Here is a 17,581-nt window from a genome sequence, read left to right as displayed (position 1 = left end):
GAGACCTTGCAGATTTTATACGTATACGTATTCAATTTCAACAATAAGAGGAATCAACTGGGAAAAAATTAATAAATATAGATCTTGCACACATTCATTGGAAGACCGTCTTAAGCGATAAAAATCCCACACAGGGAACAGCTCAACTGACAGCTGAAGCTTACAAGTTCTGCTTGAAGCACGTGCCTGTGAGGTGCCTACACAGAGGACAACAAAGAAATTAGTGAAATTCTAAGAGGTCAGTATGTGGCTATGTTTAGCACCCCAATAAACAACATGAAAGTTGGAAATCCAGACAGCTTTATAATATAATTGATATTAACACGAACTCGGAAACTTTGAAAGGTAAATTGACAACATGCCCTACACTGAGCCCCTGGTCCTGACTCATGGAATTCCATATTCATAAAGAAATGTAAAGTACCAGTAGCGCAAATGCTCAGTTTAATATGGAGAAAGAGCCTGGTTACAAGGGAGATACCAGCAGCACTTAAATCAGCAGATATACAATACAATACAATACAATTTTATTTAGGTAAGGTACATACATACAATAAATTTTTACAAGGATTGGTTGACTTATAGGTAGAGCTAGTACATACAATGCCTAAAGCCACTATTACGCAAAGCGTTTCGGGCATAAATCTATATATCTCCGCTGCACAAGGGAGGTAGTAAAGCTTTGACATAAAATTCGTAACACATAATAAAAGTTTTTGAAAGAGTGATTAAGAACCAAATTTCTAGTTTTATGGAAAATAATGAACTACACACTACACACAGCAGGTGTACACCTGCTGTGTGTGTGTGTGTGTGTGCACCTACTGGTCATGGTTGGGGGGGAAGGAGGGGGTTATGGTTGGGGGGAAGGAGGGGGGTTATGGTTGGGGGGAAGGAGGGGGGGTTATGGTTGGGGGGAAGGAGGGGGGTTATGGTTGGGGGGAAGGAGGGGGTTATGGTTGAGGGGAAGGAGGGGGTTATGGTTGGGGAAAGAAGAGGGTTATGGTTGGGGGGAAGGAGGGGGTTATGGTTGGGGGGAAGGAGGGGGTTATGGTTGGGGAAAGAAGAGGGTTATGGTTGGGGAAAGAAGAGGGTTATGGTTGGGGAAAGAAGAGGGTTATGGTTGGGTGGAAGGAGGGGGGGTTATGGTTGGGGAAAGAAGGGGTTATGTTTGAGGGAAGGAGGGTTTATGGTTGTGGGGAAGGACGGTTTATGGATGGCGGGGGGGGGGGGAGGGGGTTATTTTCTACTCTCCATCACTCATCACCAACCCACTTCACCTAACTACACTCTTTCTTTCCCCAGGCACTGGCACTTTTGGGCGTGTATGTCTGTGTCGTGACAAGGTGACATCACAGTATCTAGCCATGAAGATCCTGGCAATCACTGATGTCATCAGGCTAAAACAAGTAGAACACGTAAAGAACGAGAAGAACATCCTACGTTTGGTCACTCACCCCTTCATTATTGAAATGTGAGTATGGCACTTGCTCACTCGGAACTTGAATTGCATATTAATATGTTGGGTTCAGTTATCTGGTGCAGTTCTCTTCTTCGGGGGTTTCTGGTTACTGCTCCCCTCCTCTTGTGGGTCCCCTTTTTGTTTTGTTCTCCTGGAGAGATAGCACCAGAGATCTGCCAAAGGGTACCCCTTAGAAATCTGATTTTGAATGTAATGAAATGACTATTTCTGGTGGACCCCTCAGTGGTTCCCTATTCCCACTTCCGCTTTTCAGGCGCTTCAATTCTTTTGAGTGACACATGACTTATCTGGTGTTGCCGGTCGGTCTCCGAGGTCCAGAGGCCATCACCTGGCAAAAAGTATAACTATTAATGCTAACAACCTAATTACTGTGTCTATAGTTGTCAGGTTTGTTTCTATTTTCCTGGCAGTTGAAGGTTTTAGTGCACTCTACCTTTTTGGTGGATTTTCCCTTGGGATGATCTAGTCTCCCAGCTGCATATGCCTATATTGTGTGTACCAGATTTTGTCTCTGGTCCCTGGTAGGCATTTATTTACCTGAGGGCCACTAACACTAATGGCCTAAGCAAGAACAGGAAGTTGCCAATATGTCAAAGGTTCCCCCCAGTTATCCTGATGACTTTTTATAACTGGATTATACAACTTAACAGTGTTTTGGCATTTATGGCTTCAGCGAGTAGGCGATTCCATGGGTTTATAACCCAATGGGTGAAAAAGCATCTCCTGTTTTCTGCCATACATTGTGGCTTGTTGAGCTTGAAACTTTTCCTCCTTATTTTACATCAATACTTTTGAAGTTTTCTGAATCAATAACCTGCAAAATGTTCAGTATCTTTAAAATTTCGATGAGATCTGTCCTGTCAAGTCTGGTTTGCAGTGTTGTTATCCTTGTGGCCCTTAACCATTCCTGGTACTGTATGAGAATCAACTTAGTTTTGGAATTATTTTTGCTGCATGGTGTTGAATTTGCTCCAAAGCTGTTATGTCTTCTGAAGATGAGGTTTCCATGCTTGGATACAATAATCTAAGTAGGGGCACATGAGAAATGTATACAGTTGAATAACTACCCTCTTTTCCTTAAAGTCAAAGGTTTGCTCGATTATTTCTTGGGTTTGATTAGCCCTCTTTACTTCAGCTCCCACTTGTTATGCAACTTTAAATGAATGATGGATTCTTACTCCAAGGTCCTTTTCTTCATCAATTTGCTGCAAGGTAATGTTATTAATTTGGTAGTTGTGACGTGGACTGTTATACCCCACGTACAAGGGCTTGTATTTTCGATATTTACTTTTTTTTTTGTATCCTCATGGTGCAGTGGTTAAAACCACTCACTCGGTGTTTTGCAAGCGCTTTGGCCTGGGTTCGTACCCTGGTTAGGGAGGATTTACTTGGTGCCAATTCTTAACAGTTGTTAATTGTTGTTAAACAATTTGGCGGGTCATATTCTGGGGAAAATTAGGATTAAGGACTTGCTCAAAATGTTATGCATGCTAGTGGCTGTACAAGAATGTAAGAACTCTTGTATAAATAAATAAATATTAAAAAGCATTTGCCAGTCTTCAGATCACTTGTGGAGTTTATGTAAATTTCTTTGTAAGGTTTCAATATCATTTTCACTTCCCACTCTACCATAAATCTTAGTGTCATCTGGAAATTTTATGATGTGGTTTGTAATGTAAAATGTGGTTTGTAAAATACTGAACAATTTAGAGAATGTTGATTTGGCAAATTTGTTCAAAAGGTCAGATGTAAAACAAACAAGGAGCAACGGTTTCAAGCTCAACAAGCCACAATGTAGGACTGGAAACAGGAGATTCTTTTTCACCCACAGGGTTATAAACCCATGGAACTGCCTACCCGCCAAAACCATAAATGCCAAAACTCTGTTGAACTTTAAAATCCAGCTTGAAAAATCATCAGGACAATGGTTGAATCTTTGACAAACTACCAGCTTTCTGTCCTCATTGAGGCCACCAGTGTGTTAGTGGCCCTCAGGTAAATTCAGATAGAAATTCATCATCATTGACTTTTAGAAGTGTTTCTTTAATTGTAATCCATCTTAAAATACTAAAATAGCCTTGTTTTTAGTACCACCTCTGCTACCACAGGGCTTACTTTTGGTGTTTCTTTCAGGTACTGGCATTATCGGGATGACCGCTTTCTCTACATGCTATTTGAGTATGTTTGTGGTGGGGAACTTTTTGCATACCTCAGAAATGCTGGCAAGTTTCCTATGACAACAGGTGATTACTGGACATTTTTTTCTCTAATGTAGCTTATTTGTAGCATTGACTGAAGTATAAATTAATATGCATCATGTCAGATGTTCTGTAGATTACCTTTAAAAGAATTACTTATATCTAATTGTTAATTAAGTATTGAGCCTTCAAAATATTTATACCATACAAATGTTTAACATGAACATGAAAAAACATAGGATTGTCCTAGTTACAAAAGAAGAGGTTAAGAGATACTTATCAATGCATACCAATACAGTACGAAGAGCCAAAATTTCCTTTTATGAGAATAGATTTAAAGGAGCAAAAGGAAATATGAAAAGAACCGGTACATGGAAATCCATCTCTAACATCCTAGGATCTAAACAACAATCACATAACAAGCAGATAACTCTCCAAAGATGGTTACATACTTCCAACAGACTTAGAAATGGCAACTGAATTTAATAGCTTCTTTTCATCAATTGCTGCTAACCTTGGCAGAAAAATCCCAGAGACCCAGATACATGTTACTACATATCTAACCAGCAGTTATCCTAACTTTCTACTCCTTTTACCAGTCAGCCCGACAGGCATCATATCCATAATTCAATCACTTAAAACCAAAGCTGGAAATATTAATGAAATACCATCTATGGTATATATGAGTGCTGTGGTATATATAAGTATATATAGTGGTATATAAGAGTGCTGCCCCCTGCTCTTGCACTACCCATAGCTTGGCTATTCAACAAATCTCTCAAGTGTCATACTTTTCCTGATATTCTTAAAAAAGTAAAAGTACTGCTAGTTCATAAAGGAGGCAAGACAGCTGACTTAAACAATTACAGACCAATATCAAATCTACCTATACTTTTCAAAAATATTTGTAAAAATTATTTACAAACAGCTTTATTCCTGCTTTGTAAAACTCAACATATTAAGTCCCTGCCAGTTTGGCTTCCGTTCCCAAAAGAGTACCACTGATGCCATTATTGGTCTGCTTAATATATTCTACACAGCCCTTAACAAAAATGAGTTCCCAATTGGCCTTTGATAATGTAAATCATAACTACGTCTTACTTAAACTTCACCACTATAGTATCCTATGCCTTGCTCAGAACTATATTATTCCTATATCAGTAACAGACACCAACATGTAGCCACCTAAAACATAACCTTCCCCACTCTGCCATTAACAGCAGGAGTGCTACAGGGCAGCATCCTAGGACCTCTCCTATTTCTTATATACCTTCTTGATAGGGTTCTGGGAGTTCTTCTACTCCCCAAGCCCAGCCCGAGGCCAGGCTTGACTTGTGAGAGCTTTGTCCACTAGGCTGTTGCTTCCAGCGGCCCGCAGGTCCACATACCCACCACAGCCCGGTTGGTCCGGCACTCCTTGGAGGAAACTATCTAGTTTCCTCTTGAAGATGTCCACGGTTGTTCGGCAATATTTCTTGTGCTCGCTGGGAGGATGTTGAACAACTGTGGACCTCTGATGTTTAAACAGTTCTCTCTAATTGTGCCTATGGCACCCCTGCTCTTCACTGGTTCTATTCTGCATTTTCTTCCATATCGTTCACTCCAGTATGTTGTTATTTTACTGTGCAGATTTGGGTACATCAATGATTTGCCAATGATGTACACTACAGTATATACAGTACATCAATGATTTGCCAAATGTTTCTAACAGTCTTAAACCTATACTATTTGCTAAAGATACTATCTTCATCTATTCTGACTCCAACCCCCACACACTAAATAATATTGTAAATAATGAATTAAAAAAAGTCCATTCATGATTGTCAACCAACAAACCTACTACTAAACATAGAAAAGACCTACTACATTTTATATGGTAGTAAATCATTAAATCAAATTCAACTTCAGTTAGACAATGTTGACATTAGCACTAAAAATGAGGGGGAAGTTCTTGGCCTATACATATACAAGAGACTGAACTTCAGCTCCCACATACAACACATAACCAAAAAAGTTGCAAAAATGGCTGGTATACTTCTAAAATCAGATATTATATTATGTTCCCCACTCTGCTCTCCTCTCATTATACTACGCACTAATCTATCCCTATCTTACATACGGTATCTGTGCATGGGGTTCAACCACTACAAATTACCTCAAGCCCATCATCATCACTCAACAAAAATCTGCTTTCAGAACTATAACAAACTCTGTCTTCAGACACTGCACACCTCCTCTGTTTAAGACCCTTTATTAACATGCTAAATATACACTCGCTTCACACATTCTTTTGTGCTAGTTACATGTACAAAACCTTGTTCCTAAATGCTAATCTTAATTTTAAATTTTTCCTTGATAGGTGTAATAGAATCCATGAGCACCACACCAGAAATAAATCTCTCTTTGATATCCTCCCGAGTCAAACCAAATCTGTGTAAACACTCCATGCATGCAAATTAAAGGTCCCAGTCTATGGAACTCACTCCCTAATGAATTAAAAATTGTCCAACTTATGCCTTATTCAAAAGTAAAACAAAAAAGTACCTAATATCATCCTCATTGTTTCCTACCTTGTGCTTCAAACTCACACTGTATAGTTGTATTACCCACTTCCCAATACTAGTACTTAAGACTAATTAAGTAGTACTTAATCTTTACCAGTGTAATCACCTCTGTATATTAAGGTGTATATTGTTGATATAAAACCTTGCTACAATGTACTTTTTCATCTTACCTGATATGTTAGATTAAAGACCTGCCCAAAATGCTAAGCGTGTTAGTGGCTTTGCAATAATGTAAAAATATCACTTTAATGTAATCTCACCAACCCATTATACCATCTTGTAAATAAAATATTATTATTATTATGATTCGTCACTCACTACATTCTGACCCGGTACAAAGAGATCTCTGAACTTTCCTCTCAGATTATTGAACACATTCCTTACTTTCCACAGTCTATCATTTGTAACCATGTTATAATTAGTTTAAATTGAAGATACTTTAGAAGTAGAATAAACCTGTTGCAAGATGTATTTCCTGGGAAATGGAGTTGAAATAATGCTGTCTTTATTCCAATAATCCTGTATGACATGTTTTACTGAATATTTCATCATACACAGATAAACAAATACATACATTTCAGGTACACTTGTGTCTTTCCAACATAGCAAATGTGAAGATGGTAATAAGACAACTGTAATTAACTGAACTGTGTAGCAATTGGCTTCTTCAATGAGATTTTTCATGAATGGTTCCTCAAAATGAGCCATACAGTACTCACTTTCATTCATATTTTCACCAGTACTTGGGAAAATGTCTGTAACACCTATACCAGTATCATCAAATGTAGGTAATTTTGGTACAAAAGTGTCACAATCGTCCCACCTGAAAACATTAGTGCTGCTTGTGATGGCACAAACACCACAAATACCAACAACACAGCTACCTCTTTTTATGATAAAACTGTTGGCTGGGAGATGAAACTCTTATATGTTGTATAGGGTGACCACAAACACTTAACCCTTAGACAGTGGCTATGGAAAAATGGTCATGCCTGCCTATGAGCAAAAAATTTGAAAATTCTAAAAAATAATTTTTATAGTAGAATTCTTAATTTGTATGCAAAATGTAAGAAAAACACTAAAATAAGGGAATATTTATCATTTTACTGGGTGGAGGCTGCATCAGGCACTTGTCAACATTTGGTGCTCGACTTTGCTGACACTTCCTGTTTTATCCTCCGATGTTTCATTGATTGTTTTATCACTTGTTTTTAATTATTTACATCCACAGAGAACTATTTTATCCATATTTGCATCATACATGCAAAACCTAGACAATAATTTTTTAATTTGTCTTATGGCAATGACTGCATTCCTCTAGTAACATTCATGATGATAGCCACATTCGTATCTGAAATGGTAGCAGGATTTTTTTTCATGGGCCAAGGTAAACTCCATTGCATCCACACGGACCCAATATATCTATAATTGCATCATACATGTAAAACCCAAACAATAATTGTTTAAATTGTCCTTTGATGATAACCACAGTCCCCTAGGGATCGTCAATAGACGATAATTGCAGCTTATTAAGGATTAAAGTTGAGGCCTCTCTTCCCTCAATTTCCCCATTGCTAATCACACTGTCACTTTGCAGGGTGAGCTACTAACACTGCAAACCTCTGCCTAGTAACACGATGAGAGGGGCAGCTATGCTACTAATATCCAAATCAATGTCACTGAACCCAGAAAAAAAAAGTCATCTTCCACATATTCATAGCATAGAGTAATGGCAGATGGAATACTCTGGGAGTGGTGTTGACCTGGGACGTGATGGCAACGGTGGTGGTGTAATCCTCGTGCTTAACATACTCACTGTATCGTTATCATGTATGTCCATATCACTTGTATCTAATCATTGTGTTGGGTGATTATTGGGTTTTGGGTCATGAACATCAATATTAAGGTCCTGTTCATACATCACATATTTCATTCTTTTTATTACGCAACCTGTGGGTGACCAGAAGCTAGATGCATGTTCATCAGCAAGAGTGCTCACTTGAAACTGAGCCTACCTGCAGCATTGGGGCATGCTAGAATTTTTTTTTTCAAGATGGCAGACATTTACTAGAGGTCTTGGGTGTCCATTTGCTAACTGGGTTACTGCACGCTAGTTTTGAATCATACCCTATACAGTACCAACAAAACTTTTCTCAATGAACACACCACCCCATCAACGGAAATATCTCGATGAGTGCAGTGCAGGGGTTAAAGCGGATAATGTGTTTATAGATATATAGTGGATAGTTATAAGACACAATAATAGATATCTTATATGATTTTTATGTACAGTAACTATAATAACGACAGGAAAACATCAACAAAACTAATGTTAAATGTCATTAAAATAAATTCAATTTTAAATACATTCAGTATACAATACTGTACTTTAATTACATTAACATTTGTCTAAATTGAGATGAAGATGACTAATTGTTGTGTTATCAAATATAATTATGATGAAATGATTGAATAGTAGTTTAATGTAAATTACCCTTCATATGATTTGATTTTCCTTAGCATCATTCTACGCATCAGAGATCGTGAGTGCCTTGGAGTACCTTCACTCTCTCTCTGTTGTATACAGAGATCTCAAGCCAGAGAACCTGTTGCTAGATCAAGATGGGCATCTCAAAATTACAGATTTTGGCTTTGCTAAGAAGCTCACTGACAGGTGTGTAAATCTGATCTTCATTCATCATACTAATAGAGCTTAAAGAAAATATTATGTATTGTATATTATTTATTTCTATGATTTCATTTTGAGTTTTGAATAATCTTATAGTGGTGAACAAATATTTTTCTGTACAAAATTTTATGCACTGAAGTTCACATTATGGTTCATGAAAACAAAGGTTTCATTAGGTTTTAACACAAAAAGATTTACTAAATAAATATTTTTGCATTATCACAAATTAAATTAAACTTTCTTTAATACTAAATACAGTATTTGAACCTAAATCTTGCCTTGGTATGAAAGCATTCCTGCATATTATTCGTTGAAGTGTTTGCTTTTAAATATTTTCAGAACGTGGACTCTTTGTGGCACACCAGAGTACCTGGCACCAGAGATCATCCAGAGCAAAGGTCACAACAAAGCTGTAGACTGGTGGGCACTAGGTTAGTCAATTTTAAAGATTCTTTGAAGAACTGTGTAAATAACAGTAAACATGCTGGCTCTTGGTTCTATAACTACTGGTGTATGAATACTCATGATGATTTGGAAATACAATCTTACTGCACTGTAGTTCAAAATCTTCCCTCAGAAGTTTTGATATCACTGAAAAGCTGACTGCATACTCTGAAAGGACATACCCAACCATCTTGCCTGAAAGCTATACCTTGCAATTTGTGGGTCAATATAACCAGCTGAGTTTTATGTATGAATTTAGTATTTTTGTTCATCGTGTCCCACCATAACCATAGGTTTTTTTTGCATTTGAAATATAATGTAATTATCTGGATAAAGCACTAAGCCAGTTTGACTATACAGTAGCTCTAACCTTATTTTACTTCATGTTATAAGCTGGAAAATAACATTTGTTTTGAAAAGTTAATAGTTTTTATGACTTTTGATCACAGGTATCCTTATATATGAAATGCTGGCTGGATACCCACCGTTTTTTGATGACAACCCTTTTGGTATATACGAAAAAATCTTGGGTGGGCGCGTAGAGTGGCCAAGGCACTTGGATACTTCAGCAAAGGATCTTATCAAGAAACTTCTAACTCAGGATCGTACAAAACGTCTTGGTAACATGAAGGTAACATGACACTTACTTCTGCCTGCATGTACTTTTCTGTGGTACATGCAAATCTTTCTTTATACCTCAATTTGAATTTGTTTAAAGTTCGGGAACTGTTCATAGTTAGCCTCTTAATCACACTTCCTCCCTCAGTAGTACTTTCCCTCTCCTACAATTTATACCTTCTTCTCTATTTTACACTCTCCCTTTACATTGCATAGTACAGTACATATATTACACACAGAAATCACAATAGCGTGATGCATCATATGAACAGTTCAGTACATATATACTGTACGATCACTAAAGTATTATTCTCAAAAGTACACAGTGACTTGGGACAATTAATCCTTGGAGTATTGCAATCAAAAAAAGGTAAGAACACAGTTGTGTGGTGACCAGAGTTGGGTAAGAACACATGGCATTGTGTTGTTTTTTTCTAAAATTATAATTTCTTTTCCCAGAATGGGGCTGATGATGTCAAAAGACATAGATTTTTCAAGAATATTGATTGGGAAGATGTATATCATAAACAATTGAAGGTGAGTGTGAAATATTTATATATTACTAGAATTTCTTGTAGTTCAGATTGCTCACAATTGGGGATCTTGGGCTTGATTCCTAGGCAGGACACAAATGGTTGGGCATGTTTCCTTTCCACCCAGTACCTCTGTTCACCTTGCAGTAAATAGGAGTTAAGCATCTGTTGTGGGTTTCATTCTGGGGAGGGTCAGTAGTTCGACCTTGAGGAACTTTGATACAATACCTAAAGTTCTCTGACCTCACCCTTCATATCACATTTTGTGCCATTCTCCACTTCCAAGATTCTTTTTTAGTCTGGCTGTACCATATGATCCCCCTAAGTTCACCCTCAACACCCTCTCAATAATTCAATAAAATAAAAGTTAATAAAACTATAAGATATTTTTATTTTTATAGATATATAGTGGATAGTTATAAGACACAATAATAGATATCTTATATGATTTTTATGTACAACTAAACTAAGATAAACAAGATAAAACAAGATAAATTATAAAAGATAAACAAGAGGTACAAGATAAACTATAAAAAAAATAAAAATAAAACTACAGACCATTACCCCACATTTCTCTTAACTAACATTAGCAAACCACCTCTTGAGTCAAGAGAGATACGTTTTAGACTACACAATGAAACTGCTATAGACAATTTTATAACTGCTACTGATAATGTCAACTGGGAGTCCGAGTTAGGTAACATAGAGGACATCAACCTAGCAGTTCAATCTTTTCTTCAAAAAACTCTTAGCCTTTATAATACCCACTGTCCTATGCTTACAAAACAAGTCACAACCAAAAGGCTTAACAATCCCTGGCTTACAAAGGGAATACTTAAATCTATTAATAAAAAACATGACCTTGAGAAGAAGTATAGGTTAGGAATTGTCTCCAAAGAATTCTCAAAGAATTACTCATTATTGCTATCTAAGATAATTAGACGAGCCAAAACTAAATACTACGAAGATAAATTTACCCAAATAAAGAGCAACATTAAACAAACTTGGAGAACAATTTCACAAATATTGGGATCAAAGAAGTCTTTAAATAACAAACCGACTCTCCTGTCTAATAACGATGGTCAGCTTTCAGCCTCTGATTCTGCTATTGAGTTCAATAGGTTCTTTTCTTCCATTGGTTCATCCCTTGCTAATGATATTCCATCTTCCAGTACTGACATTAAGGACTATCTTACAGGGAACTATCCCCAGTCTCTGTACCTAAAGCCTATTAATTCCACTGACGTCAATGAGATAATCCTTCCCTTAAAACCAAGTCTGGTGCCCTTGAGGAGATACCAACTTTAATCTACAAAAAAGCCTCCAGATCTTTAGCCCCTGCTATTGCTTTGCTCTTCAACAAGTCACTTGAACTCCAAACCTTTCCAGATATTCTAAAAAAAGCGAGAGTAACACCTGTCCACAAATGTGGTGATCTCACAGATGTTAACAACTACAGACCTATATCAATCCTGCCAAACTTGTCAAAAATTTTTGAAAAAACTAATCTATAAGCAGCTTTACTCATATCTAGCCAAACTCAATATACTTAGCCCTTGCCAATATGGCTTCAGGCCCAAAAAAAGCACTAACGATGCACTTATTAGTATGCTTAACTCGATTCATACAGCTCTTGATAAAAATGAGTTCCCTGTTGGGTTATTTGTGGACCTGCGTAAAGCTTTCGATACTGTCAACCACCAAAACCTTCTTCTTAAATTACATCATTATGGTGTCAGAGGACACTCCCTACAATACCTCAAATCCTACCTTACTGACAGGCTCCAATGTGTTTCTGTGAATAATACAATTTCTCCCACCCTACCCATCAACATTGGTGTTCCCCAGGGCAGCATACTTGGCCCTCTCCTCTTTCTCATCTACATTAATGACCTTCCAAATGCCTCCCAACACCTCAAACCAATTCTATTTGCTGACGACACAACCTTCATTTACTCCAGTCCTGATCCCCTTGCTCTAAATGCCACAGTAAATACTGAGCTAATAAAGTCCATCTGTGGCTAACTGCAACAAACTCACCCTTAACATTGACAAAACTTTCTATATTCTGTTTGGCAATAAATCCTCTAATCAAATAAATCTCAAAATAAACAATACCCAAATTTGTAACAAATTAGATGGCAAATTCCTTGGCATTCTCATTGACCACAAGCTGAATTTCCAGGGACACATTCTAAACATATCAAAAAAAGTTTCAAAACTGTGGGCATTCTTTCTAAGATCAGATATTATGTACCACGCCCTGCCCTGGTGACACTCTATTACTCCCTTATCTATCCATATCTCAACTATGGTATTTGTGCTTGGGGCTCTACTACCCAAAATCACTTACGTCCTCTAATTACTCAACACAAAGCTGCTATTAGGACAATATCCAATTCTGGCCCAGACATCACTCGGTACCCCTACTCAAATCTCTGAATATGTTAGACATTAAGTCACTGCACATTCTCTCATGTGTATTATACATATATAAAATGCTAAACTATAATGCCAATCCTGATCTCAAAAGCTTCATAGAAGGTTGTAACAGAACCCATGAGCACCACACCAGAAATAAATACAGTTTTGATATTCCTAGAGTACGACTTAATCAAACCAGAAATGCTCTACAAATCAAGGGGCCCAGAATGTGGAATGACCTTCCCAACCATGTTAAAGACTGTACCTCTCTCAACCAGTTTAAGTTAAAAACGAAGCTATACCTAATAAATTCCCTGTAACCTACCTTACCCCTCTGTTGTCAACCCATGTATGTTTTTTGTTTTTTTTTTGTTTTTCAAATCAACGCTGTTTGAATGTAATTTTCTGTAATAATTTGTAATTGTATTTGTGCTGCTTTTTCAACAATGTTCCCCCCTCTTTTACCTCTATTTTTATTTGAACTCAACACATTTTATTCTTTTTACCCATTAGTTTTAAGCTTTAGTCATTAGTGTTTTTTCCTGCCCGAAACGCTTTGCGTAATAGTGGCTTTAGGCATTGTATGTACTAGCTCTATCTATAAAGCCAACAAACTTTGTAAAATCTCTTTATGTATGTACCTTTACCTAAATAAAAATTATTATTATTATTATATTAAAACAATAAATAAATAAATAAATAATAAATTCAATGTTGGATTATTGGAAACAATATTGAGTGGATTGTTATCCACTCAATAAAACTTCTGAGTTATTTGGACCACCTAAAAATTTTAAATCTGTATTCCCTAGAGCACAGGCCAGAGATACATAATAATTTACACTTCAAAAATATTAGAACTGGTTCCAAATCTGCACACAGAAATAACACCACACGAGACTAGAAGGCATGGCATATTTGCAAAATAGCCCCACTAAAAAGTAGAGGTGCAATAGGCACACAAAGAACTTGATCAACATCAAAGGGCCAAAGACTTTTCAGCGCACTTCCCCTACACATACGTGACATAGCTGGCTGACCTCTTGCAATATTCAAGAGGTTGGCCTTTGCAATCTTCAAAGGATGCCGATTAACCAAGCTGTGACTCTTATGTCAGGCTATGAGCAGCTGCATCAAACAGCCTGGTCAGAAACTGGGTTTCAAGACTGTTGATCCTTGAAATTATCAACAGATAGCCAATTGGAGGCCAAGAAACTTGAAATGTGGGGTAATGGTGGGTCATGAGACATGAGGTGTGAGGTAGTAGTGGGTCATGAGACATGAGGTGTGAGGTAGTGATAGGTCAAGAGACATGAGGTGTGAGGTAGTGGTAGGTCAAGAGAAATAATATATGATGGTTTGAATATATTGTATGGAGAAGATGATGGTGTATTGTTAGTTTTTAGTGACATAACACACACACAAAATGGTGACTAAATATATATATATTAATATAACTAAGTTACAATACAATACAATACAATTTTATTTAGGTAAGGTACATACATACAATAAATATTTACAAGGATTGTTTGACTTATAGGTAGAGCTAGTACATACAATGCCTAAAGCCACTATTACGCAAAGCGTTTCGGGCATTAATACTATTGCATTATACTATTGATGAATAGTATATTGATGTTGTGACAGGTTGAGCTGTAGTGTGCTACTATTGAATGCTGGTAGTAGTAGAGAGCACCACCTGGTTTAGGTGATTCGTCGCATATTCAACCCATCCTTCTGTTTAGATAGTATCTATTGAGACGATCGTCAATAGTCACGAATTCGTACGTACTTAATTTTTTGATGATAGTGTACTGACATGTAGTAATGCCATGCACTGGAAAACCTGTGTCTAGACTTCATATAGATTATGCTGAACCTATGGATAACAAATATTATCTGGTGGTGGTGGATTCATACACAAAATTTCTGGATATTCATGTGTGTAGTGCTTCAAACTCGAGTACCTAGTGCTAAAGGAGTACCTAGTGCTAAAGGAGTACCTAGTGCTTCAAACTCGAGTACCTAGTACTAAAGGAGTACCTAGTGCTTCAAACTCGCACTGTATCTTGTGCTACCCACTCCTCCAATAAGTGCCTAAGCCATGCAACTTCACCATTGTAATCACTACTATCAACTTATATTATAGTCGTTATGTTAAACATACATTTTACTACAATGTACCTATTAATAATCCTCAAATTATGCTACAATGTACCTGTTGATAATCCTCAAATTTTACTACAATGTACCTATTAATATTTTTCAATTTTTTTTACAATGCACCTGTTAATATTCTTCAACTTTTGCTAAAAATTACCTACTTAAAATTATCTGTTAGATTAAGGACCTGCCCGAAACGCTATGCGTGTTAGTGGCTTTGCAAGAATGTAAAAACATTAATACTTTGTACTCTCATAAACCGAATGTACCTTCTTGTATATATATAAATAATAAATAAGTAAATAAATAAATAAAGGTATGTTAAAAAAGTTAAGAATATTTAAGTATGGGATGTACTAGTGAAAAGGAAGGAGTCAACCACAAAAAATACAGGACTAAGGGGCCATGGTAACCAAAACTCCGAAGAAAAATGGAATATTTACGAAAAATTACGAAAAATACTACAACATTCTGGCAACACTGTGGTCCAAACCGTTTAATGATATCTTGAAAAATAACGTAATTAGAGTCAAATTTCCCGCTGCAACTTTCGTGAATCTGGTCCTCGCGGCGTGAGTGCGCCGCGGGGTATTGTATCTTACGTTGTAGAAGTCTTATTTTTCGTAATAGCGTTGAAAATAACATGTTATGCATAAAATGAATATAAACTCGCTCATTGGCAACAGTATCGTGAGAGAGAGAGGGTGGTACGTGGCTCAGGCCCTCAGTGACTGTGTGTCTCTCTTGGAGCGTGGATGTATCGCTGACGCGCTCTCACAATACCTCCAGAACTCATGCTATTATTGCTATTTGTACTGCAATATGACTTACCAAACGAACAAGAGAAAAGCATTGAAAGCTAGATGCATGCGAGCTCTCCATAGAAGGTACGAGCTGGCCGCAATGCGTAAATCACTCATTGTCACGAGTGACCGCGAGTATGAGTATCTTGTCGCGCGCGCTACGCAACTCCAACTTTTACAACTAGATCTGGTTTCACAGCCTTTATTTATTATTCAATTTACATAAAACTTGCACATTATATGTAGAGTTTACGCCTCTAAAAACTGATGTCATTATTCTTATCTACGTAGATTTATTGATTTTATAAATAATGATACACTTCATTTTGTTGCATACGTTTTTGGGAAACTTTTAAAAATCTGTATTATTGCACTAAATACATCTGGGATAAAAATGTGAGACAAAAATCTTTATTATATAGTAAGGTCATAGCTGAGTGTCGTATAAATGATTTTGGTTCACAATTGTGGGCTGTGAAATCAATTGAACATGGTTGAATTTTTTTTTTTTTTTTTTTTTTTTTTTCTCTCTCCATCTCTATTTAGGCTGAGATGCTGAAACTTGGCCTAGGTGCAGCACCTTTCACATGTATCAGGATAATAAATTATGAATACCCTACAACAATTTCTTATATCCTGGTACTATGGCCCCTAAGCTTCATGTTGGGCTGAAACTTCATTGTTTCTTCATTTTAAGACGAGAGTTGGGTCTCAACTCTTCAGCCACGTTAATAGTGACTCATCGTCTGCTTTTGGCAATATTATTATTAATATTCATAATTTCTTTTGCAGCCTCCCATCGTACCTAAAGTGAGCTATGAAGGTGACACAAGGAACTTTGATGACTATCCTGAGAACAACTGGCGATCAACACAAGGCGTCTCTGACACTGAACTAGCTATTTTTAATGACTTCTGATAATACTTACATATAAAAAAAAAATGAAAAATCTAATTTGTATAGAAAGAAATTGTAAACATTTAAATAAAATCAACAAAGTACAGACAGATTAAAAATATTTTTCACTTCACGAGTATGAAAGGTGTAGAAAAACTCTGTTGAAAGTTCTGTACTGTAATGTAAGAGATTCTCAGCAATATAAATCTGTATAATATGTAAAAAGAAATTTGTTACACTTGAAAATACCAGTACAGACACTGCACTTGTATTGTACTGAAAATAATTGTACAAAGCGATAATCTTTTTATTGTAATCACTTAACTCTTTATTTTATGTAAGATGGCATTAAATAACTTTTAAAAATTTGCTTCAATAATGCAGTAATTCACAGCATTTATGTTGCAGGTTGGTCAAGTATTCATCTTGCTGTAATTTAATTTCATTTTATAATGTATTTCATAATATTTTAACTTGAATTTTTTATGACTTTAGCAGATTTTTGAAGTTGTAAGTTTGTTTCTGTTACCTTTCATAAATCTTTTACTTATATTGTAATATTCTCCTTGAATTTCTTATTGAGTTCTTTGCACACTTCCTTGTCATTTGTAGTGAATCTGTTTGCCCCCTTTCCTCAATTTCATAACCTGTTCCTTCACTGTTGTTTTTCTCCTGATGTGACTGTGCAGCAATTTAGGGCCAGTCTTTACCTTGCTCATTATGTCATTTTCATATGTTGCTCTGTCTCTCTTCTCATCCTGA

General features: G+C 36.6%; 1 protein-coding gene across 2 annotated transcripts; it reads left to right on the top strand.

Annotated features, from left to right (window-relative positions):
• Positions 1 to 214: 214 nt before the first annotated feature.
• Positions 215 to 17,333, top strand: Pka-C3 (Protein kinase, cAMP-dependent, catalytic subunit 3). 2 transcript variants are annotated; one of them, XM_069302025.1, is made up of 8 exons: positions 215 to 238; positions 1,306 to 1,474; positions 3,617 to 3,726; positions 8,766 to 8,919; positions 9,274 to 9,365; positions 9,828 to 10,009; positions 10,456 to 10,533; positions 16,715 to 17,333. In XM_069302025.1, exons 2-8 carry the CDS (start codon positions 1,368 to 1,370, stop codon positions 16,838 to 16,840), a joined length of 849 nt encoding a protein of 282 aa, XP_069158126.1. In that variant the 5' UTR covers positions 215 to 238; positions 1,306 to 1,367; the 3' UTR covers positions 16,841 to 17,333. The 2 variants fall into 2 exon arrangements, with proteins under 2 accessions (XP_069158126.1, XP_069158127.1); XM_069302026.1 differs by lacking the exon at positions 215 to 238 and adding an exon at positions 7,843 to 8,075.
• The last annotated feature ends 248 nt before the right edge of the window (positions 17,334 to 17,581 follow it).

This window comes from Procambarus clarkii, chromosome 47 (genome assembly GCF_040958095.1).
Source record: "Procambarus clarkii isolate CNS0578487 chromosome 47, FALCON_Pclarkii_2.0, whole genome shotgun sequence".
NCBI classification, from domain to species: domain Eukaryota; kingdom Metazoa; phylum Arthropoda; class Malacostraca; order Decapoda; family Cambaridae; genus Procambarus; species Procambarus clarkii.
Note: the sequence above shows the minus strand (reverse complement) of the source record. Positions and strands in the feature narration are given on the sequence as shown.

Coding starts and splice junctions, on each gene's coding strand:
- Pka-C3 (XM_069302025.1), top strand. CDS start 1,368: ATGAAGATCCTGGCAATCACTGATGTCATCAGGCTAAAACAAGTAGAA. Junction 3,727..8,765: donor CAAGTTTCCTATGACAACAG/GTGATTACTGGA, acceptor GATTTTCCTTAG/CATCATTCTACGCATCAGAG. Junction 10,534..16,714: donor TATATCATAAACAATTGAAG/GTGAGTGTGAAA, acceptor TTTCTTTTGCAG/CCTCCCATCGTACCTAAAGT.